The sequence below is a fragment of the Larus michahellis genome, chromosome 1, assembly GCF_964199755.1.
Source record: "Larus michahellis chromosome 1, bLarMic1.1, whole genome shotgun sequence".
NCBI classification, from domain to species: Eukaryota; Metazoa; Chordata; class Aves; order Charadriiformes; family Laridae; genus Larus; species Larus michahellis.
The window spans coordinates 128509658-128532735 of NC_133896.1; the positions used below are offsets into that span (position 1 = coordinate 128509658).

Below are 23078 nucleotides of genomic sequence, written 5' to 3' on the forward strand. Positions count from 1 at the left end.
ATCTATAGGTATGGAGTAATTGCACAAATAAATAAGTACCGTATTGCTGAAGGTAGCTACAAACACATTTTATGTAAATATACAGAATGCAATGCTAAATGTCACTTTAAATCCACAGGGTGGTATGAGGATTTTGAAGATTTGAGTCCATTCTCCAAACTGAGGCACAGTTGCTCTCGTTGCAAGTAGCCATTATTAAAACACAGTCCCTTGTTAGAAAGTTTGCAACAAATCGGAGGCTTATCTTTCATGGTTGCAGCCCACGGCCTGAATGTGCACAACGTCTACCTTGGAAAGACCACCTGGAAATGAAAGCCAGGGTTGTGAAAAATCCTGCAGTACGTTCCAAATATTACCTACCCGGTAACTGTGCTAAACAGGGAGTTAGCGCCATTGACCGAGGAGAATTGGGTATGTCCCTTTGGTCACACAGGAAGGCTTTAAAGGCGTGAAAAGGCAACAACGTGGTCCCTGGGGCAAGGCACATTTCAGAGCAGTAGGACAGGACCCCTCGGACAAACTGGACCAGAGGAGCTGACGAAACCAGAGGTGGAATCTTAGGCAAGATGGTGCTTGAAAAAAATTGTGGGGAGCCCGTGTGTGTGTGTGTGTTTTAACATGTGAATTTATGTTTGCATGCATCAGGCTGAACCCGCACCCTGGTGGAACTACACCACGAGTAGGCTGAAGGTGGCACAAAGGATCTGACACGTTTAACCATGATCTAATGGCTGGTCCTGGGATTCACAGGTGAGAGATTTACTGTACCGTGAAGTAAACTGATTGGAAATAGCCCCCCTCATTTCCCACCTTGGTCGGTATCGCCTCCATCACGCAGCACACGGATGCCTGCTGCACTCCACTGCTACGCAGCTCGGGTACCGCTACAGCCATAAAATGCCAACAGAAGAAATCAAAGCTCAAGCGTCCCCCTTCTGCCGCCTTCCCCTGCCTCTCCACGAGGCACCGGTTCCCCACCAGCAGCCGGCAGGGTTGTCCCTCCACCCCTGGCTCTAAACCCTCCTTTCTGTTGAGAAGCTGCGGACCACAGACAGCAGGGAAGAGAACCGCTAACCTGCTGGGGAAGCGGATGCACTTCTGAGCTCCTAGCTTCACTGAAGAAGCTTTAATACAAACCCACTTTTGAACGTTTGCAAGGGCATGCAGTGACAGGACGAGGGGCAATGGTGTTAAACTAGAGCAGGGCAGGTTTAGATTAGACATTAGGAAGAAGCCCGTTACAATGAGGGTGGTGAGACACTGGCACAGGTTGCCCAGAGAGATGGTGGAGGCCCCATCCCTGGAGACATTCAAGGCCAGGCTTGATGAGGCTCTGAGCAGCCTGATCTGGTTGAAGATGTCCCTGCTCACTGCAGGGGGGTTGGACTAGATGACCTTTAGAGGTCCCTTCCAACCCAACACATTCTGTGATTCTATGAATGTAAGTTAGCAAACTAAACGCAAACCACGTTCAATAGAACACACATGGCACCCTTGCACAGTCTTGTGCTTCTCCTACCCCCATAAATCATTGTACGCTTTTATATTCACTCCTAGTAATTATATTTTAAATGTATACCATATTCAGCAACCTCTTGCTCAAACCAGCTGTTCGTATTGGCATGACAGAATACACGGTTGATTTGTTTATACAGCTTATATCCAGGATACTTACTTCATGGAGGAGTGTCTCAATTCCCAGCCCTAATGCTGCACAGAGGACCTGAGCTACCATACGTGTAGTCAAACTTCCAAAACTACAGCCCTGCTTATTGTCAAAACAATAATAATTAAAAAAATCTCCTGTAAAGATCGGAATGGCTACAAGGACATCAGAAATCTTGAAGCAAACTCTGTTTTAAAGAAAGAGGTTAAACGTTCACGTGAGAATTTCAGTGGTTATTTCCAGTATAAGGCTTTCTTTGCTAAAAAAAAAAAAAAAAGAAAAAAAAAAAAGCAATACATACCAGTGAAGCACTAAAAAGTCTTCCTTTAGAAGGGCTTCCAATTTCCACCAACTGAAAGACCAAACAGCCTTTTCTTTATATTTTCTTAAGGGTGTGTTGTGACACACCAAGTCCTACCTAAGCATCGACACGTATCACAAATCCTTTCGTCGTGATAGAACACCCTCATTTAACATCGTTATCCCTTTCCGATCCGACTGCTCTGCCGACACCTTGTCAGCCCGACGGCCGTTGCACAGACAGCTCGCGCTTGGGCTGAGACCCACACGGCAGAAGCGAGACGTCACCCAGGGATGGGCAAGGCTCACCTCCCTCCAGTCCCTTCCACACCACCATCTCCCAGTCCTAACTGGGACGCCGGCAAACCAGCTGCCCGCCCTTGACAAATCAAAGCGGGGAGGGGGTACCCTTTCTGGAGGAGCCACAACCTGCTCCACACCAGTGCAGGGAGGGAGGGAGGGAATACAAAGGGATATTCAAGGAAACTCTGTAAGGCAGAAGAAGGTCGGGGCAAATCCATCCCGAAAGGTTTTGCAAAAAGAAGAGAGGGAAACACGCTTCGGCAACAAAATTGTACTGCTGACTCTGTTATCTTGAAGTTACCGGGTAAGCGTGTATCAAAACCAGGAGAAACGCTTTGGGCCGTATTTTCAGCTAATGTAAAAACCACAGGAGCCCAAATTGTAAAAGGTTTCAGGGAGTCAGGCGATCAATAAATCAGTACGTATTTCACAGTCTCCGCAGAAGTAAAATTAAAAATTGGCTGGTTTTGTCCTGTGGCATTAATGAATTCTCAGAGGGAAATGTGAGAACAGAACACATTCCTGGGAGTCGCTTTACAGTTTTGCTCTCTTAATCAAAAACTTTCTTCTCCCAACTATGAACTACCAGGATACATCCAAAATTTACCTTGAGTTCTTATTTTTGCTAATATGTCGATGTCCAGAGAATTTACGCACACGCCCACTCAGACGGGTTACATCAACCAGAGCTACAATAAACTCGTGTGTTACCTGCTTCCACAGGCATCTTGGTTAAATTGGGGTTTGTTTGTTTGTTTGTTTGTTTTTTATTTTTTTTTTATTTAATGTCAGTACTACAAATTCCCAGTAATTTGCCATTATTTTGTATATTCATTTACACGTCTTCAAAGGCAGTGCCAAGTGCAAACACAGCAAACCAGAGGCTTCCATTAGCCCTCTGTTACACTCACTTCAACTTCATTTTAGGTGATGGCCCCCGCTCTGGTAGAGCAAAGCCACTGGGTAATTAGCGGCTGGGGAAACACAGGGGTGACAGCAGCTATACAGCAGCCTCCATCGGCTTTTAACAACCAGGAATGTGAGAGGACACTTGTCCCTGGAATAACCACCCAATTCGGAGGAGAGGCAAGTGCCATTTACAGAAGCCTTTGGCCCTCAGCGGGCAGGAAGGTGGAGCGACCCCCAGGAACGTCCCCGTGCAGCCAACTCTTCTCCAGCGACCACAGTGCAGCCAAGTCGGTCCTTAGGTGCTTATAATAGATTCAGAGGCAGCAGCGAACCTGGCTACTTTCCCCGAGGTGAGGACACCCCAGCTTTTATTTCCATCTTCATCACAGCCAGTCTCCTCCATCCACAACTTTGTTATACTCTATGTCAACAAATTCAACACAAGAGTCCTCCACTAGCCCATTCTTCAGTTAAGTCCACATTTTATTTACGGTTTGCTGTTGGTACTTCAATCAGATTTATATACACATAATCTAAAACCTACATCAAAATCATGTTGACTGCTCTGAAGACCGAGAGAAGTGACACGATTGAAGTTTTCTTCCACAGCTATATGGTAAGTCTACATTCCCATAGCAGTTTTTTTTTGGTTCAGGTTGCAGAAGTGTTGAGAAAGCCAACGCCAGGTCTCTCTCTCGGCCTCGGAGCGGCAGGGTTACACAGTTCTCTTGTCAGCATTTCAGTCTCACACACATCCACGGTAGCCATCTGTGACATTTCTTTCTAGGTAAAACGCCTGGGTTGACCTGCAGGATACCGGCTTTTCTCATTCTGCCATCTCTCCCTTCCTAACTCCTCACCGTCATCAAACGTAGCTAGAAAAGGATACACCTCCCTGCGGGTGCATTATTTGAACAGTGTTAGTTGCGAAAGGGTTTTACGCCACTTCACACGGGGGTAGGGCGGCAGCACGAGAGGCTGAGCACAAGTGTTTGGAGAGTCCACGTGGTGCCACCCGAAAAATGCCAGTTCCTTTGTTCTGATGCGAACGTACGTACGCACCTACACACGCACCTACTCTTGGAGTCAGCGCCTCGAGTGATTTCATACACACCCAGGGGCAGGCAGGGGCCGCCCAGAAATACTCAGCCTGACCGGGTATTTCCGCACCCGTATTGGCCCAACCCAGGAGAAACTGGCTAAAGAAGAAAGTGGCTAAAGCCGCTCACCGGCGTGTCCGCCCGGGGCGGCTCAGCAACGAACGCCAAGAGGTAGAAAGTATTGACAGAACTAAGCGCGCGAAGCCTCTCGCTCAGCCCCACCTCCCTGCCCGGACTTGCAGAGAGGATTCAACTCGGTGGACAGATCGTAGAGGAGAAAAAGAACAGTAGGAAATGCTTTATATGCTACTTAATCGATTTCTCGCTAGAAATCGCTTCTTCGGCGCTTGGGGAAGCCCGTGGTTCAGGTGAGTTCACCCCGGGAGGGCTCAGACTCTGCTGTGGGAGCGTCGCGTGTGAGCCCAGGCAAAGCACGCTTGGCATTCCCAGTTCCCGAGGGAATACACACAGCACAGCCTCTCTCCCTTCACGGAAATTTCCATTTTCACTACTTCACCTGTTCTTACTCACGCAGCAGGACAGGCAAGATAGAATTTGAGAGTATCATTAAATTTTGAAGACCTGGTCTTCATGTTTCTAAGCTTTTGGATTTGCTTTGAGAAGACTTTCTAAGGACTCTAAAGCACCTACCAGATATTTAAATACAATCAAGTATATTAAAAAGCGTCCTTTCAATCAGCCTTTTTTTTTTTCCGAAGTAGAAACCTATCGTTTTTTTAGAAACGAACTGCTCAAGATAGAAAATGAAGCAAAACGCAACACACTAAGCTACAGAATTCAAGACTGCCATCAGCAGCACGGAAGCTCTCACATCCCACATACATTCTGAGAAAATTTTTCAGAGGTGCCAAAGCCCACCTGGTCAAAGCTGTGGCTGCTGCTACTGCGGACTAAAAGGCTCCAGCTGGGAGCAGGGGGCAGCCTGGCTAACACGGTTCTTTCGTAGCAGCTACCAGCAACACAGCAGGTGCAGGCAGAAAAGGAGGTAAAACCCCCCGATCACGGCAAGTGAAGGGATTTGCTTCCAAGAAAATACAAAAATATTAAATGGAGAACGATGCTGGCAATCCAGAGTGAGAAACTGGGCAAGAAAAAATGGTAAGAAGTGATGGAGCAGGATTTTAGAAGTGCTGGAGAAGAACTGAGCAGCGCTTCACTAAATAAAGCCACAAAACAGGCCAACACCTTTAAAAGCTGCATCCACAGAGGTATCCTTACAGGAAAGCAAAGTAACTGCTCGCTTAATGGCTCAGGTGAAACCACACTTGGAAAGCGTTCATCCAGTCCCGGTCACTGCAGGGAAATGGAAACAGCGCATCAAGGAAAAAGGAAATGCGGCTCAGGGAACTGGCTTATATGGGGGGGGGGGGGAAACATTTAAGGATTTTGCTCTGGTAAGGAGTAAAGGGGACGCAAGTGCAAACGCATCAGGAAGCTGCAAACCGTGCAGCTGACAATGCTCAGGGCAACGTAAACCAAATTGCTAGAATAGCAGTTGTAAATTAAGAATAAAAATTAACATCCTCAGACACTTTAAATAGTGTACGAAGAGAGGAGGAGGGAATGATCTTATGTTCCTGCACTGGATGTTCTTCCATGGCTGGATTTTGGATGAATTCATAGAACCTGTTTACTTTTTTCCTCTCCTATTTTCATTATTCAGTGTTAAAAACTAGAAGACATTTGCAAATTATTTTGACCACTGAAGACCGACGCTGTCGTTTCAGAGTTGTGCTGATGTAATTAAGGATATAACAAATTCTTCTACAGAAACAGCCTGTAGGTCAGTTTTATTATCAAAAAGTGGATTTAAGAATTCGAATTCTAAAGCTAAAAAATAGAGTTGGGTATTCAAAATCTGATGAAAAGTTAGCCCTTACTCAGGAGTGTTTTTCTCCTTCAGAAACTGGTTCTCCTGTGCTTGTTTTGATTTAGTTGTCTGCAAATATGTGTAAATGAAGTAAACTAGCTGTGTCTCATGCCGCCTGCCGACTTATCTGTGTTGATCCCCGCAACACATCACCTTCAACTCGTATGGCGCCGAAATCAACAGGACTCATACAAGTGCCGTTGAAATCCATGGATCCCCCACAGCTTGCACTGGAAAAGCAGATTACAGGATGAGGATCTCAGAACTTAAGTGCTGGAATCTACGCCAACACACTTCTGCGAACAGCCTGCCTGTGAACAGACACTACAGGGGCAGGACTGAACGCTTTGCTCTCGTACAAAAGGACAGAAGAATGGCTATTTGACATTTTAACACAGTCCAAGAGAAATTTTTATACCTTAGAAATCAAAGGACATTTATAGTACGAACCTTAAGAAGTTACGTCGTGTAAAAAGTGACAGTGCTCAGATTGGGTGAAAGCCCTTCTAGTGCAGTAGAGCTGCCTAGTCTGTAACGGAGGGCGAGTCCCAGCATAAATGACTGCATTAACATGATAATCCCCAAAAACCGACAGAAGGAAGGTATAAGGAACAGGCTGGCACAGTATGGAGGGCACGTATAGGGCGTGTTGCTTGTGCTGCGGCTGCACAGGGATCTTTACCGCACTAGTGAAGACCCACTGTAGCTGCAAGCCAGAAAGAAAATGCACTGAGCTTTCAAGAGCTGTTTGTTTGCTGTCGTCTTCCTCACGAGACCACTTGCAAGAGGGACAGAAATCACGCAGAAGGATGTAGCTGGGTTTCCTTCACCTTGCTTTCCGTTTATTGTCGCACCGCTGTGCAGCATGCCGTACGTACAAGACGGCTCCTACTTATCCCCCAGAAAGCCTCTTTTGTCTTGCTCTAGATAGAAGGTAGGCGTAGACTTCATTCCCAAGACTGTGAGAAAAGTGGTATCGTGAACATGACGGAGAGCACAGGAGGTAAGAAGACGGGGAGCCAAAATGACTGTTGCCCTGATTACACTGTGCTGGAGCAGGGCCACAAACAGGAAACTCCCACACCTGCCTTAAGGGATGCAAGGTCAGCATCAGCGCCTCACCCTCCCAAAAATTAAGGTGTGTGTCTTTCACCACAGGGGTGAATTTGCGAGTGTGGACTCACAAGGTTTAACTAGGCTATTTAAACACTTAATAGGTTACTCTGCAAATTTCCTAACATGCCACTTCTTCCTCTGATTTATATAGCTAGCCTTTAACTTACATGTGCAGTTAAATTCATTGCATTGAAAGCCTCACTGCAATGCCTAGTGACTAAACACACGGCAACAAAAACATTGAGCCATTTTGCCTTGACATAATTGATCAGCCTATTCATTTCTGGCAAAAGATTCGGAGGTAGACAAAATTTATTGAAACCAAAAATGAAGTAAATTGCTACAGCAGCCAATTTTTGCCCATTTAACTTTGGCAGAATGGCTAATCTCATTCTCTCCTGGAACTTAAGAAATATATAGAAATTTTGGAACCGTAAGTGGTTTTTCATGATACATATGCTAAAACACACAAGCTAGGCACAACACAGTGGCTGAGAAGGCATAATTGCAATTACCATAACACAATTTTCCCACATCGTCTAAAGTAAAAGTTTCACTTTGAAAAAAAAATAAATATAAAATTAAATGTCATTGTGGAATTTCATTTTTTTTCTGGCTCAATTTCAGCAAGATACACTAGCTTTAAAAACAGAGAACTTAAATTTTCAGAGCTGGTAGTCGGCAGGGAAATAATCTGAAAAATTCCAAGCCAACCGAGGCCTTTTCTGCTTGTGCATCACCACTAAATCAGGTTCTGCACGGCAAATTCAGCTTTGACTGAACCCTGTGCAACCTCATTGCTGTCAATGGGATAACACAGGTGTAGGTGACCAACTTTGTGACCAAAACACTACATTTACTGATACACAAACAGTAACCAAATTCCTTTAATATATGGCTGTCCTGATCTTTTAACACTAACAGTACCAAGTGTTAAAAGGTTACTTTAGTCACTGAACAAGCACAATCCAAATGTACAAGAGGGAGAAATTCTGCTTAGTCAGGTTATGGACTTCCCCCTAGGTCAAACTATACATTAATCACCATATAACATGAACCTATGAATGTTCATTTTTTATGTATCTGATGTTACATTGTCAGGAGCACGAGTAATTGCTTTACTATTTATTGGCTCATTTTATGGAAGACCAGAGATTCCCTAGTAACTGTTCTCAACAGAAAACAGGACTGAAATTAGCAATGGGGGAATTAAATCTTTAGGCACTTTGAGGAGTACTACTGTAAAGTGTGCCATCAACAATGAGGTACTGTGTATCGCCTAAAAATGGCCACTGCCAAAATGCCGTGACTGTAACACGCATATGGAATTTTTCGCTTGTACAATATTTGTTAAGTACAATTCAAAATCGTTTTGCCCAGAGCGAAGCAAACATCGCAGCTTTTACTGTAGCTGTCTGTTTAAAAGCGGCAGCTGCAACAAACAATCCAGGCTATCCTTCTTCAAAGTCACAAAGATGCACAAGATTCTCAATTTGCCGCTGAAAAACAAGTGCCGCTGCAGTCACCCTCAATTCAGGACAGAGGGGTGTATGACTGAAGAGAGGCACAGGCTTAAATTGTCACAGGTCTGACACGTCTCTACAATCATTGCACTACTAAAAGCAAACACATTTGGCAAGGATGAACTATATTTTACCTACGTAGTAAAAAATACATAATAATCACCTCTGAGATAGCTTGTTTAACAATTCCTGGTCCAAATAAACATGAACTGGTTCAACTTGAGTACTCGGTAGAATTTTTGAGTTAAAACCTCCAACAAGCACTCCCAAACATAAATGGGAACACTATATCCAAATTTACTAAGTCCAGGTAAAATGGTATAACTAAAAAACTATGAAAAAATCTGAATTAACTTGAGCTCTAGGGAAAACGTGGAAGCATAGAAGTGATCGTCGCTACACAGCATATTCAAAAATCTTCTGTGTCCCTTCCTTGTTACACTAAATGCATAAGCATGCACTTGCGATCGAATTTTCCTTTGTTTGTTTCAAAACTACAAGACCTTTAATTTGACAAGCAGCTTTGTTTCTATCAACTCATTTGTAAAAAACACCATCAAGCTTGTGCTCATTAAATATATATATGTATATATAAAAACATACAAAAAGTACAAGATAAATCACATTAAGAAACTTTTACAGTGTAATTGTCCTGATTATTTTATTCTTAAGGGCCAATTTTTTTTGTGCACAGAATCTCAATGTGACTGTTGTTCCAGAATTCAGCATAGTGCCACTGCACAGAATTCACCTTTCTGTGCAGTCCAATAAAAAAAAAACCACCCCAAAACAACACACACCACAGGACAAAACATTCTTCTTAAATCAAATTCTATTTGTGAATTCAGCAAAATAATTTCTATAAAATAAAACAGCAAAATATTTAAATAGTATAGGGTGGGCTGTATCTGTTTTGCAGGGGTATTTGGTTTTTAGACAGGTTCCAAAAAAATTACACACATTCAAGTTACCAATTTTCATTTAAATACAGTATTTACTGATGCGTTTCTTGAAGTCTTTAAACAAATGTTTATTCTGGAATAGAGATACCTCAGAATTGTATTTGACTAACCAGTAGTTTCTTTTATCATTAAACCCTGCTTCTAATGTTAAGATTTCCTGTATAATGGATAAAGAGCTAAGACAATTCTCGCTTTCAAGTAGAACTGTGAACGAGCAGAAAACCAGCAAGTTAACTTGGTGCAGTGGCACTCACAAGTACTGTGTGATCTCGTTGACTTCCACTTCTCTGGGATGCAGTAGAAGGAAAGTGTTAGAAGTTTATCTAATAAGCTCTACCAAAGAAACAAAACAAGCACACCAAATACAGTCTATTATGCTCCAGGCATCCTGGCATAGCAAATTTTTGCATATTTGTTTTAAATCTTTTAAATTCCTATTACTGAAAACTAAGTGTTCTTTATCCCACCCAGAGACAGAACTGTCAAACATCAGATGTGAGGAACATATGTGAAACTGAAAACCACTTGTTTGTCACATTTTCCCTCCCCATTTTATAGTCTAGGTGTAAGAAGAAAAAGTTCTGAGCAATACAGTTGTCACATTGGGACAACTGCAGTCACGGTTTTTTTCCCCCCTCATTGGCTACACTAACTTGGTGTGAAGCCATGCTAAATGTTACAGCATAACTATAGCTTCAAAGTGATTAACCTAATACCAGAATGAAAAAGGCAATGAAAAAAGATCTAGAAACAATGTTACATCACCAATTTTCCACATCAACCAAATAATTAAAAGGTTACCAGCCATTACGTTGCTCATAGTAAAATCGACTCCAGTGGCAAAGAATTAACATGAAACTATTTTTGTGGTTGACATGGATAGGCTTTTTCGTAAAGGAGTTGATCCGACTGCCAGGAGGCAGGCAACACTGGTTGCAGAGCGCAGCAGATATATCAAGAAATTATTTTTTTGTTTTTGTAGATCTGTGAGTCTCATCAAGACAAAAAAAATGTTTCTTGCTCAAGAATTAACAGTCAAACATTAATATACTATATACACCTTTGCCATTTACACATTAGCATCAGGCCATTTATTACAAAACACTATACACTTTCCACTGCAGGCGGGTTATATATTGACAGCAATTTTCTGCAGATAAGACAGTGAATAGACTCTCCACTCCATGTTGATTAGGAATAGTTTTTCTAGTTTTAAATATTAGCCAGACACAGAGAAAGGTTGGACTGTAAGGCCTGGGTGCACAGTCTTGATGGAGCAAGTTAATTGATTATGTGCATTTCACTAATCTTTTGTCTGAGGCGGGGAAACTTCTTCACTGCCTTCATAATTTTCTTGTGCTCGTTGGCCAGTTCTCTGAGGGTTGTTCATATGATGCGCTGCCGGGCCTGTATATGGCTGTCCATGCACATGGTTATTCTGTAATAAAGCATAAACATTTTAAAGGGACATTAAACTTGTGGACTGTCTCCTAACCCCTTACTTGCTTTCCCCCTGTACATTCAGACCATTCAGAAGCATTGTCAAGTACACTGAACTTCTTGCGTAGTAATACCTATAGGAACACACATCACAGTTTCTTTATTCCCCTGAATCACATCTTTCACTTACCTTTTTAATCTACACAGAAGGTAAACAAACTTTCAACTTGTAAAGATAAAAGGATTAGTTAAAATAGTCATCTCAGCTTTTGAATAACAAACATTTACATGCAAAGCAAAAGCAGCAAGAAAGAAAAAAAGGGAGACAAAAAGAGGCTGCCTATGTGCTGCGGACATTAAACTGTGCACATATTTTATCAACGGATTCAACCACCTTGAATTTTTTTCTGAAGAAACTGGAAAAAAGCACACCTGTATTTATGCAGCACACTTTAATTTTTAAGAGGGAAACATTTAATGTTACAGAACTGAATGAAATCTAGACCAGTAGTTTTCTCCAGATGCTCTGTCCCAATCTAAAAACTCATACGCATATCTAGCAAATGAAAACATCTCACCTATCTACTGTTTTGCAGAGTTTAACCAACTGTGGAGAAACCGGGAATATGAGGATTGTGTGTGTTAGTGAGAAACGCCATCTCTTGCAAGAAAGTGAACACATCACACGGGTAACGGTGAGGTTACAGTGTGTGTCTGAACTTGGGATCTCAGAAAGGAGTGGGAAAATCTGCATGACTTACCAACTGCTCTGCTGAGAACATCAAGTAAGGAAAGCAAGATGGAGGGAAAATGGGTTTGGGCAGGAGAGGAAATTAAATTAGCAGATTTGGAATATAAAAAAAAATAAACTGGAACAAAAAAATGGCAAATAAGTGGGCGACCTACTAATTTAGTCAATTCAATTAAAAACCTGGTTATGATTTCTTTCAGATCTGGCTTTCCACTGAAAGATACTAACAAAGCAGCCATTTAACATGAAAACAGGTTTAGATTTCGTATGTACTTAAGATTTAGAGATCAGTGTTCATAGCACAAATTATACATAACAAAGCCATCTGCATTTTTCTGAAAGCCTTCCAGTTACTGAAACTGAAATTCAGGATGTGAGGCTTGATTTTGCATTTAAAAACAAGAAAGCAACTCACAAAATATTATCAATGTCAACAAATACAACAGAATCAAATTCAGTATGCACATCTGTCCCCCCTGTTCTTTCTACGGATGATTAATCCCTGATCTGCCAACATTAAAATTCTCACCTGAAAGTCTTCAGTGCTATCTGAAACCGTTCCTGGCACAGTAGGGGTGTACCTTTACCTTTATTCCCCCAAGTCTGAAATTTGACTATAACATGCTTCTGGCTAAATGCCTATAATTTAAGTTACCATGAATGCTAAAAAAAAGCTAACCTGGAGCTTCGAATAAATGGTTCAACTCTGAGCTTTTACCTGTTGATACTGGGAACCAGGTGAATGGGGATACAGGGGGGCATCTTCAGGTGGAGAAGACTCATGTTCATCTGGGGCATCAGGATCATCTGGTTCCTAAAGTTTGAAAAAACATTTCATTTACTTAGGTAAAACACATTACGATTATTCTATCCAGAACAAATCCTACATGCAAGTGATTGTTTCCGACATGCTTGGAAAAAAATTCCACCCAAAAAAAAAAAAAAATCGACACACAAGCTGTGTGTCATCCACAGCTTGTACTGTACTACAGAAAAATTCCCGCTATCAACATATTATTGGAAAAACAGACCTATTCATAATCTACTTTTAAATGGCCAATTTCAATTCTATACTGCCAATTCTTTAAGTAACAGACACCTGTAGAAACAGTAATAAAGTGGAAAAATGCACAGGAGTACATAACTGAAGCCAACAAAAATAGAAATCCGTATTTATAAAACGTGTTACCTCTATAATGACCAGAGACTGTTGCTAAGGTTAATTATTTATAGAATCATAGACGCGCTTTACTCAAATTTTTTACCACAAGTCAAATTATTCTTTACCTCCTCTGGGCAGAGTTCACAAGCTTTTGCAAGAGTCATCCTAGCACTGTGTGATCTCTCTAGGAAGTAGCCATTTGATGTTTCATTGCTTTGTATTGGTGGAGACCAATTATTATACGTGTATTGGGGATTGCCAGTGTATGGTCTACGCTCAAGCTCGTCTCCAAGCCATTCTACTGCCCAGGTCCATTTTCTCTTCAAATCTCCATTGCTCTGCAGATGGAAAGTTAACACCTCAGAATTATTTTCTCTATTCTTTAAAATAAAAATAAAAATATTTTTCCCCTCTTATACATCAGTTATCAGAGAAGAGATCACAAACACATACGCTGCTATTTATAAGGCCCCCCGAAATACTCTTATGCCCTTTCATGCACAAAGAAAACATCAAATTTGAAATTAAGTCTATGGATTTGCAGCTGTATCACAAAATGATGAGTGCAAGTTTAACGAAATTGCTCTCAATCCATATATACTGACCTTCTGATGTAGGAAGGTTCAAATGAGTTGTACTTGGAAGTTGTAATTTCATCAAGGTGATGAAAGCTGAATAATGGTGGTGGTGGGGTTTTGTCCCTGCCCCCCCCCCCGCCCCTCCCCGAACCGGAAAGAAAGCAGCAAGAAACAGAATGAAAGGTATCACCTGAAGGATCTGGTAAGCCACAGGACAGTTGCTGAAGAGCGCTACCATGCACTTTATGCACTGGTAAGCTCTTTTCTGATAATGATTCTTAGAGCGCTGAATGGTGTCAAATAGTCCATCCCTGTCATCCGGGATTCCCTTAAGTGCATTGTGAATCCTACAAAAAAACCAAACACAACCCCAAACTTCAAGTGTTAAGAGTTTTAGTATTTGAATGAAGGCTTCACTTACAATGTGATGATACGAGGGACAGTTCATATTCTGACTTCTGGTTTTAGTAAAGAATGTTTTTTAAAACCAGAAAACTAACTTGACACATCACATACGTTACTTAAAATTTTAGTATTTAGTAATATTTAAACTCTCTGAATGATACATATATATATAGATATAAAATATATGATTAATTCTAATCACAGCAATCAACTTCAACTGGTTACGTTTTATTACTTATTTTTAAAATCCGCTGCATTTACAAAATAGATCTGTTAACCCAATAGGTCCTTACAGAACTGGAACAGTTAAATCCTCAACAGAATGGTTACTTATGTTATAGTTACGCTTCTCAAAGATACACTCTTTTGCATCCAGTTCCTCTGAAGAGGAATGAATGGTACGCATTTGTGCATGGGGATAAGGGACTTGGGCATTCCTTGGAACTAAGCCCATTTTCTGTGCCTTCTGCTCTCAAGCAAGGGTTAGAGGAATTAACTGCCACCCTGAAACTGTGCAAGAACTGACAATTGACGTACTTTTTTTTAAAAAGTCAGAGGTGGGCTCAGAACCTACACTGACATCTCAAAGAGCTACACTCGCTGTAGAAAACCCAGTTGCTCTCTTTGCTCCGAACCCTGGCAACAGTCAGCAAACAGACTCCGGGCAGATGGCAATCTAGAGTCCATTTGTATCATGATGGTGAGCTTCACTTCAGCTGATTTAACTTAACAGTACTTCTAACATTATTATTCCAAACTTGGCACTTGAACTTGTCAAATCAAGAGAAATTTAGGAGAGCGGGTCTGATGCCAAAGAACATCATCAGATGCAGGCATCTGACAGCACAAAAATACACGGAGCACCAAAGGATGCACACAGCCTAAGATCAGACGACAGGTTTTTTTCTACGAGTTAGAATGTATTACCGTTTACTACGGACAGTTACAATATTTGTAGGTTTTGGGTTTTTTTTTTTGTTTTGTTTGTTGGTTTGGTTTGTTGTTTTGAAAGAGAAGACAAAGATCATTAAAACTCTATGATTATCACAGCAAAAGCAAAAACAGAAGAGAGACCAATACTAGAACTGGCAGCAAGAAATCAGAGAATGACAGCAGCTGTCCACTTAATACCCCTCTGCTGAAGCCTAACATAATTCCAATGAACACTGCTGTTCCTGAGGTTGCGGCCTTAAATATGAAGTGATGTACATCTCCAAGTATAGTGAAAGCCATGCTACAACATCCAACCTCCTTTACACCCCATTATTTCAAACATAGCAGTATCCCAACCAACCACTTCCACAATTTTTCCCCTGTGTTTCCACCCTAAAATATATTATTTTACTTCACATCTACTGAAGTATGCCCATCCTTCAGTGTTCTGTGGACTTAAAGACATCTCATGGAAGTATTTGTTTATCAGGAAGAAAATAAAAACAAACTGCATTATATATGCATTACATATACATGCAAGACTGAAAAACCTATGTATAAAGGATATTCTGATTCCCTGGCTAGACTGTAATTCCTATAAAGAAAATGAAAAAAACCCCTCCAACTCAGTTCTCATGTTCTGGGGTATGGTAAGTCAGACCACCATCTTCTCTTAAGAGTATCTTCTAAAGTAAGGCCAGGCAACTGATAAAATGCTAAGAGCGCAATCTACTTCTACAGGTAAAGTATACGAGTTCACTCCAATACCCTTATTATATACTCTTACTCAAAGTATTTTAAATGTCACACAAGACATGGCTGTAAATAATTTAGTAAATCCAATACTACCCACATTCACTTATTATGAAACAGTGACATTTTGAAATATTGACAGGTAGCTTGTTGATTATGTTTATTTTGTGTTACCTCACCTACCACTATATAAAATTTCTGAGGAATTGACTATTCTCTCAAATAGTCAGCATCTGCAATAATTACATTTTTTAATCTCAACTTTTAAAAGCCTTATTCTGTAAAATTATGAAGGTTTGAAACTGGATAAGTATTTCATATATTGAAGTTAGAATTCTATTGAAATGTGATCACAAAGAGAATATTTATGTATGAAACATCCTTTTTTCCCCAAGTTCACATTTTATCCATGTCTTGGTATGACTACTGTAACTGACATACTTCTTAGTAAGATCTGGCTATCACTGGACCCTCCTGAATGAGGTGTTTCTAAAAATCAATTTAAGAACCTCATAGTAAATACCAATGAGTTTAGCCTAAACGGCACATTCTCTGGCATGTGCAAACTCTTGGGTTTATAGGGCTAAATAGCAAATTTGTCAATAATAAGGAAGGTCAAGGTGAAAAATTGTAGATTTGCCTCAAAAACTGAGATAGAAGTGGGAAAAAAAAATGCTTTATTTCTGTATTTTGATGTAATATATATTTAAAACAAACCTCTTGAAAGGATTAGCAACAGATCACTGGGAAAACAAGTTGTAGAAACCATGATAATCTTGAATTATAAAGACGACAGGTAAATACTAACCTGTGAGTTTGCCAAGAGTCCTCAATTAATAGGATTTGCAGAAGCAGATCCAAATAAGGTCGAAGCTCATATGTATATGAATATGCAACCTTAAAAAGTAAAAATGCAAAGAACATAAGAGCATTCCTTGAAGCATGCAGACTACACGGTGCAATACAAGACCACAATTCATTTGAAGTGAAGTTTACTGTAATTTAAAGGAGATTTCAAGATGTAACGCATACTTTTTTTTAAAAAAATGTTGATTGTGTCAGGGTTTTTTGGGCATTGTGGTTTTGTTGGGTTTTGTGGGTTTTTTAAATATAGTGGGTTTTGTAAAGAACGTAATGTTTCCTCAGAAGTTTCTAACACAACTGATCTGAAGCTTTAAGCACGAAATGCTGAAGATGCTACCTTAAAAAATACTTACAGAAAAACAAAATTACAAAACTGTATTCTTCACTGATACTGCTACTTTTAGACAGCAGGGTCAAAGGTTATCTTTAAAGGTTATCCTAAAACGTAAGATAGATGGCCAGCAAAATATCAGTAATCACACATTATTATTCTTGCAAGTGCCAAATCAAAGGACATAGAAAAATACGATGCTTACATGAAAAAAAAATAATGGGTGAATATAAAGATGAGCTAACAGAAGTCAGGATTTTTATTTGGAGTGGAAAAGTGTGACTAACCTTACACAGATTACAAAGGCAAAACAAGGCAGTCCCAAAGACTCTTTCCTGAGTTTGAAGCCAAGTAGGTTCTGCAGACTTGTAAATAAGAACCTTACGAACATACTCAAAATAAACACACAGGAGATCTTAGGCAATGATTCTAACTCTCCATGCAATGTAAGAAGCTCTTTTGGATAACGACAGAAAAGCTGAAGGAAATGCTCTTGCAATACATAAAGACCACCTCAGTCTACTTATTTTCCACCCTTAACATAGTGTTCCTAACTCATAAAAGATCGATTGCTTTCCTAAACTCATAAGAGGACTTCTCGTAGTGCTTCAACATGATGTATAGACCTAAGAGCGTAAGTGCTGACAGAGTATTTAAGCCACTTTAAGGAAAGTTTATTTATCCTGCACCTGTTAAGTATTTAATACAACATTCCTATATATAAAGATAGAACCTGGCATTATACACATTTATATTCCCATCCTTCTCCTGGCTTTATATTTTTACCTGCCAAAGAAGTTCACTGAGGACAGTGGAAGAGAACTGAGGATTCTCCCAACAGCAGAAACGAAGCAACTTGATGGTCTCTTCAGAGTTGCTGCAATCTTCAATAATTTTCTTCACATAACTAGTTCTCACAAACAAAATGTCTGCTACGTTCTGCTGAAGTGCCATTATAGGTTGAGATAAATTAGGATCACCATAAGGGTTGGCAAGTGGGGGATTACCTAGAGGAAACAGTTATTACAGATGAAAAGGTACGGATGTACTTTCACAACACAATATAAATTGGTGTAACTCATCACAAAACAATAGATGCAGAAAAAACCCAATCCCTCCCTAACAGCTGATTTTCTTTGAATCCTACTATCATATGAAATAACTAAGTCTTCTGATTGTGAAACTTGACACTTGCTGCCTGAGAGAGCTGCTTCTCTTTCTCAGATAAGATTATGCAGCTGAATTAAAGCTGAACAGCTGGACTGATGTTCATATGCAAGAAGAGAAATTACTGACAGTTTCCTCAGTGAAATCCTCTTATCTTCTGAATTTATCTGCTTCACTGCTTGTGTAACACAGGCCAAATTTATCATATTTTAGGACACATGGTTTATTTACTCCACCAGGCAATGCGAAAGGGTTCAGAGGAATATCTGTCAGAACAGTCCTGTCTGAATCTTTAGAGTGTAGAGAAAAGTCATAGACTCTTGAAAGAAAAAAAAAAAGTATCTTATTTAGTAAGCTTCATTTTGTGTGAGGAAAAACTGTTGATTTGTTCCTGATGTTTCTAAATCTAGCAGTGTTTTTACTTAATGTTTGAAGATGTCCAGAAGTCTAAGGGAGAACTTTTCTAGCTTAGTATGCTGAAGCAAAAAATAACTTTACTCTGCAAATAGCCATCATAATTAGTAGTCAGAGCAATGTTCATACGAAGTAATTTTTTTTAGTACAACATTATGAACACAGAGAATATACAATTATTCTTCATAGGTAGATTATCTTTTAAGTGTAAGCCTCAAATAATGCTCTGGAAACAAAACCAAATCAAAATTGCAAAATGGTTTTGAAGCTTATTATAGCGCAGTAAAATGTTCAGTTCATTCATCTTAGTACAGCACATTCTAGCCTATTGACTTTATAGCCTGACATATCAAGCTGTAATGAGTTTGCCATTAAATAGCTTCTCTACAGATTCCTAATTAGGTTTTGTCAAATATTCTCAATAGAACGGGTACATATGCAGGCTATAAAGTCCACGTAGCCCAATATTCTGTCACCGTTGCTCAAAAATAACTGCACTCTATTCAACTACTGGAGATATTAATGATCTATACTGTGGTTGACTAATTTCTAGCTAATTCTTTATCTTTTATAAATTGAAGCGTTGGCTTCTGTTTGTCTTCTTGACTGAGAACAAGCACCAAATAATTTTCAAGAGCTATCTACAACAATGCAAGCTCTCTTTACTGATAAGCAGTATTAGCTATTGCAGAGCCTGCTGTAGTGTTTTTCCTGTACAGATTACTTTTGTACTGGTAACACGAAAGTAATCTATTATTTTATTGCCTAGTCAGAATCAAAAGATCTTTAAGCAACCCTTTACAATGAGCTTGAACTATTCTAAAATCATTACTATTTTGTAATCAGCAAACTACTACTTACTACTCAGTTGTTTTCCTATATCTTTAAGGAATAAGACAAGAAACATAAAATACAGAACAGATTTTTGTCTTGTGCTTTTTAGTATGTTGGTATAGCAAATCAGTTTTGCTTACTACAAAGAGATTTCTGTCTTTAAAAAAAAGTTGTTGCTAAACATCAAAGGCAAACATTTTTCCAGCTAAGCCAGTTTACACATATTAGCTAAATATGCACAAAAGACATTAACTGACATATTCAATTAATCTAAGGAAAACTTAAAATTCACTATACCATTGATAGAAGATTGCATCCGTGATGACACATTGCAACAACGGATCAGTTGTGACACAACAGTGTATAGCTTCCCCAGTTCAGCATACTGGTATTTAATTGGAGGACCTGGCCCTTCATCCAGAGCCACAAGCATGAAAGTTGCAGGAACGTTTAGTTTCAGAAGTTGTGTCTTCTCTGCTACACCTTTACAGGGGTGGGAAGAAACAAAAAGACATCTTGTTTCTGGCACTGACAATACTGGTTTTTTTGTTTGTTTGTTTTTAGGAAAAATAACTCCTGTTTACATGATTGGCAACTTTTCAGTTGCGGGTTTTATTATAATGATCATTTATGTTTTCTGTGGGAAAAAAAATAATCAAATCAGTAAAGATGCACAAAAAAATTACGTTCATCTGAAAAATCACACTGAAAGAGAGTTGTAAATAACTACAATTTCTTAACAGTGCTCCTTAGCACTTAAGTAACTAGCATCTGCGTTAATAGCAAAGCCTCAGAGAAGTCTTTTGGACAGAGAATTGATCTTTTTATTGTGAGGCCTAGGATAGGACGAACACCCCAGTATACTTCGTTATTTTTCTGTCATCATGTTCTAGATACATCAATTACAAATTCCCATTTCCGACTGTGCCATACTATGCAGTAAGTCTAAACAAGAATGACAAAATCAACTTAAGAAAAAACAAAAAATGAAGTGAGAAAAGCTCCAAACCCAAAAACCTAACCAATCAAAAAATCTAAACATACAGCTAGTTCTACTGCAAGAATACTTTGCACATACTACACAAGTACTTACCAGTAAATTCGGTATGTTCCTTTTGATCTTGTATTCTGTTTCTCAATTTGGTTAAAAGTAATAATTTTTCATACTTTTCCAAGTTTTTTCTTATTCTGAAACATGACTGGATCTTACCTACCATCTTTCTTATAAGAAGGAGGCGGCATACAGATAGCACCTTATTAGAGCTCTTTTACAGCGGCTTTTTAGTTATGTTTTGTAGTTACATCCTTTGTAGAACTGATCTCTTACTTGCTTTGACATGAACAATATACTAGTTCATTTCTCAAAATGTCAGACAATTTAATCTTTTCCAGAGAACTTGAGGTGTTGCAGGAATGACGTATTTTGGCTTTTGCTAAATGAACACTCTATGTCCATACAGAAGCCTTCAGTTAACAGTAGCAAGACGAGCACAACTGCTTAATATTTCCATGTTTATCTTTGTGGGGTACACTGAGACAACGATCAGACCCAAAAAGTATAATTTAGTTATGCTCTCCTGTCTGCTTTCTGAGTGCTTTCCTAGTGAGAGGCTTCAACTGCACTGACTGGCTAGGAAAAGATAGTAAAGAAGAAAAGATGAGTTAGAGCAGAAGAATTGCATCTCTCTTCTACGTAACGACATGAAGTCCACTCTGGGGGTCATGACGGAACCCTGCCTGACAGAGAATACTTTGGTAGACAAAGTATGTGAAAGCAACATACATTATAAGTGATGTTAAATTAACACAATTGCCTAGATTAGTATTACAGATAGGAAATTGTATTTCTTTCATGTGGATATACAATTTTAAAGAGTTTCCAGAACTCTGTGTGTGTGTGCGTCAATTCTATGTGGAAACTGAAATAATTCCATTTGGACCGATAGACTTGTTTAACACTTTAGCCACTAAGTAATCCAACAGAGCCTCACATTTATAACTTGCCTGCGTGAGCTGATAACCGGCAATGGCTGAGCTGCTCAGTATTACGGGCACTTTGTAAAATTTCCAAGGGAACTGGATCTCCTAGCTTCATACTACTTTACATAAAAGGATGAAAATAGAGGGAGAGAATATTCTTCCATTATGGAAAAATATCGTATCTTGTTTAGAACCTGCCACGGAGAAAGATGCTTTGTCACTTAGGCTACCACATGTGAAAGAGAAACGGCCCCCTGATATTAGACCCTAATAACTGGGGAAAGTAAGAATGTAGAGGTCTATGGCAATTCACTAGATATGAACCTGTGACTACCCTCATCGACCTGAGAGTGCAAAAGACTTGCATTTTATTACTCTTAATTGCTCTTCTTCAGGGCAAATATATAAAGCAGCAGCAGATTAAACCACCTGAGAAACAGTTTATTCAATCAATCATTAATTGATTTTCAGCATGCTGATAATGCTAAGAGAAAGCATGATTACAGTTGTTCATCTGAGTGTGAATAGGACTGACCTCAGTTTAACTGCAAAACTGATTTTTGTTTGGAATAGTTACTTCAGATACTATTATTTTATTCTGTTCTCAATATACAGGCTAATGACTTTCTATGCAAAGAACCTACATCATCCAGAATTTAATACAAGTTTCTGTATACTTCTAAATCTATACTTATTTCTATTTTCATAATGCTGGATACAATTAAGATCCTAAAGAAAAATGGATGATGCTGCAAGTGCCACAGCCAGTATTTCATGTGGGTCACCACAAAACTGAACCATCTCATCTCAGTTGTATTACAGCATGTGTATAAAAGGTCTTAAACGTAGCACCTGCAAACACAGGTAGTCCCACTAGTCATGCTCCAAGGATCTCATGTTCATCTTCCAAGAACGGCAGAAAGACGAGAGCCTCCAAACTGGAGCAAAAAGGCAATCTAGAGAGCACTTATATGGCATTTGATGATAACAATCTGCCTGAGGATAAAAAACTGGATTCTCCTGCCGTTACCTGTGTAACTGGTCCATTAATAAAAAACAGTTTATTACAGTGTCATCAGTAAAAGCATGTGTAATTTGCTTACCTAGATTGGCATACATCACAAACAGATTGAAATACTGCTGCAAATGGCGCCCATGTTCAGATACTTCCCTTCTTAGAAGATTTAGTACCGCTCTCAGTAAGTGATCACTTAAACTTAAGTTATCATAAGCCTATAAAAAAAAGTTTTAATATTAGTGGTTGAACCTATCAAAACTTTATGTAGGTTATACTTCCTACTATGGCAGAAAGCAGAGTTGGTTACAAGGATTCATACAAACTCCAAAACACTAGCAGATGGTTAGTCTTCTGTATCTCACACAAAGACAGACAGACACACAGGGAATAAGACTCCCACCAATAAATACCATATAATTCCAAGAAATTATGCAACTATAGAAGCTTTTAATTGAACTGCTTCTCCAATAGCAGCTAGGCTCAGAAAAGCACATGCAGTTCCACTATGACTTTCACAGACTAAGACAGACAACCAAGTCACCTCTACAGGTGAATCTCAAACACCTCATGAAACAAAACATTGTCAAAGCATATGTAGCTTTAACTTAATACAAATTCGTTTGCTGGACACAGTAATGAAAACATTCTGAGAAGGTGAGAAGGTAAGTGGAACAATAC

General features: G+C 39.6%; 1 protein-coding gene across 5 annotated transcripts in view; it reads right to left on the bottom strand.

The window, feature by feature from the left end:
• Positions 1 to 9622: 9622 nt before the first annotated feature.
• Positions 9623 to 23078, bottom strand: part of USP9X (ubiquitin specific peptidase 9 X-linked) — a 103944-nt gene continuing 90488 nt past the window's right edge. For all 5 annotated transcript variants that reach the window (XR_012589473.1, XM_074603789.1, XM_074603765.1 and 2 more), the window contains 8 exons: positions 22486 to 22615; positions 19700 to 19885; positions 17774 to 17994; positions 16601 to 16689; positions 13892 to 14048; positions 13249 to 13461; positions 12680 to 12775; positions 9623 to 11208 (listed from right to left, as the gene is read on the bottom strand). Coding sequence is in view for 4 of the 5 variants with exons in the window: in XM_074603789.1 (XP_074459890.1) it covers positions 11074 to 11208; positions 12680 to 12775; positions 13249 to 13461; positions 13892 to 14048; positions 16601 to 16689; positions 17774 to 17994; positions 19700 to 19885; positions 22486 to 22615 (1227 nt within the window). In the remaining variant the exon portion in view is untranslated. The remainder of the gene's footprint in view (positions 11209 to 12679; positions 12776 to 13248; positions 13462 to 13891; positions 14049 to 16600; positions 16690 to 17773; positions 17995 to 19699; positions 19886 to 22485; positions 22616 to 23078) is intronic.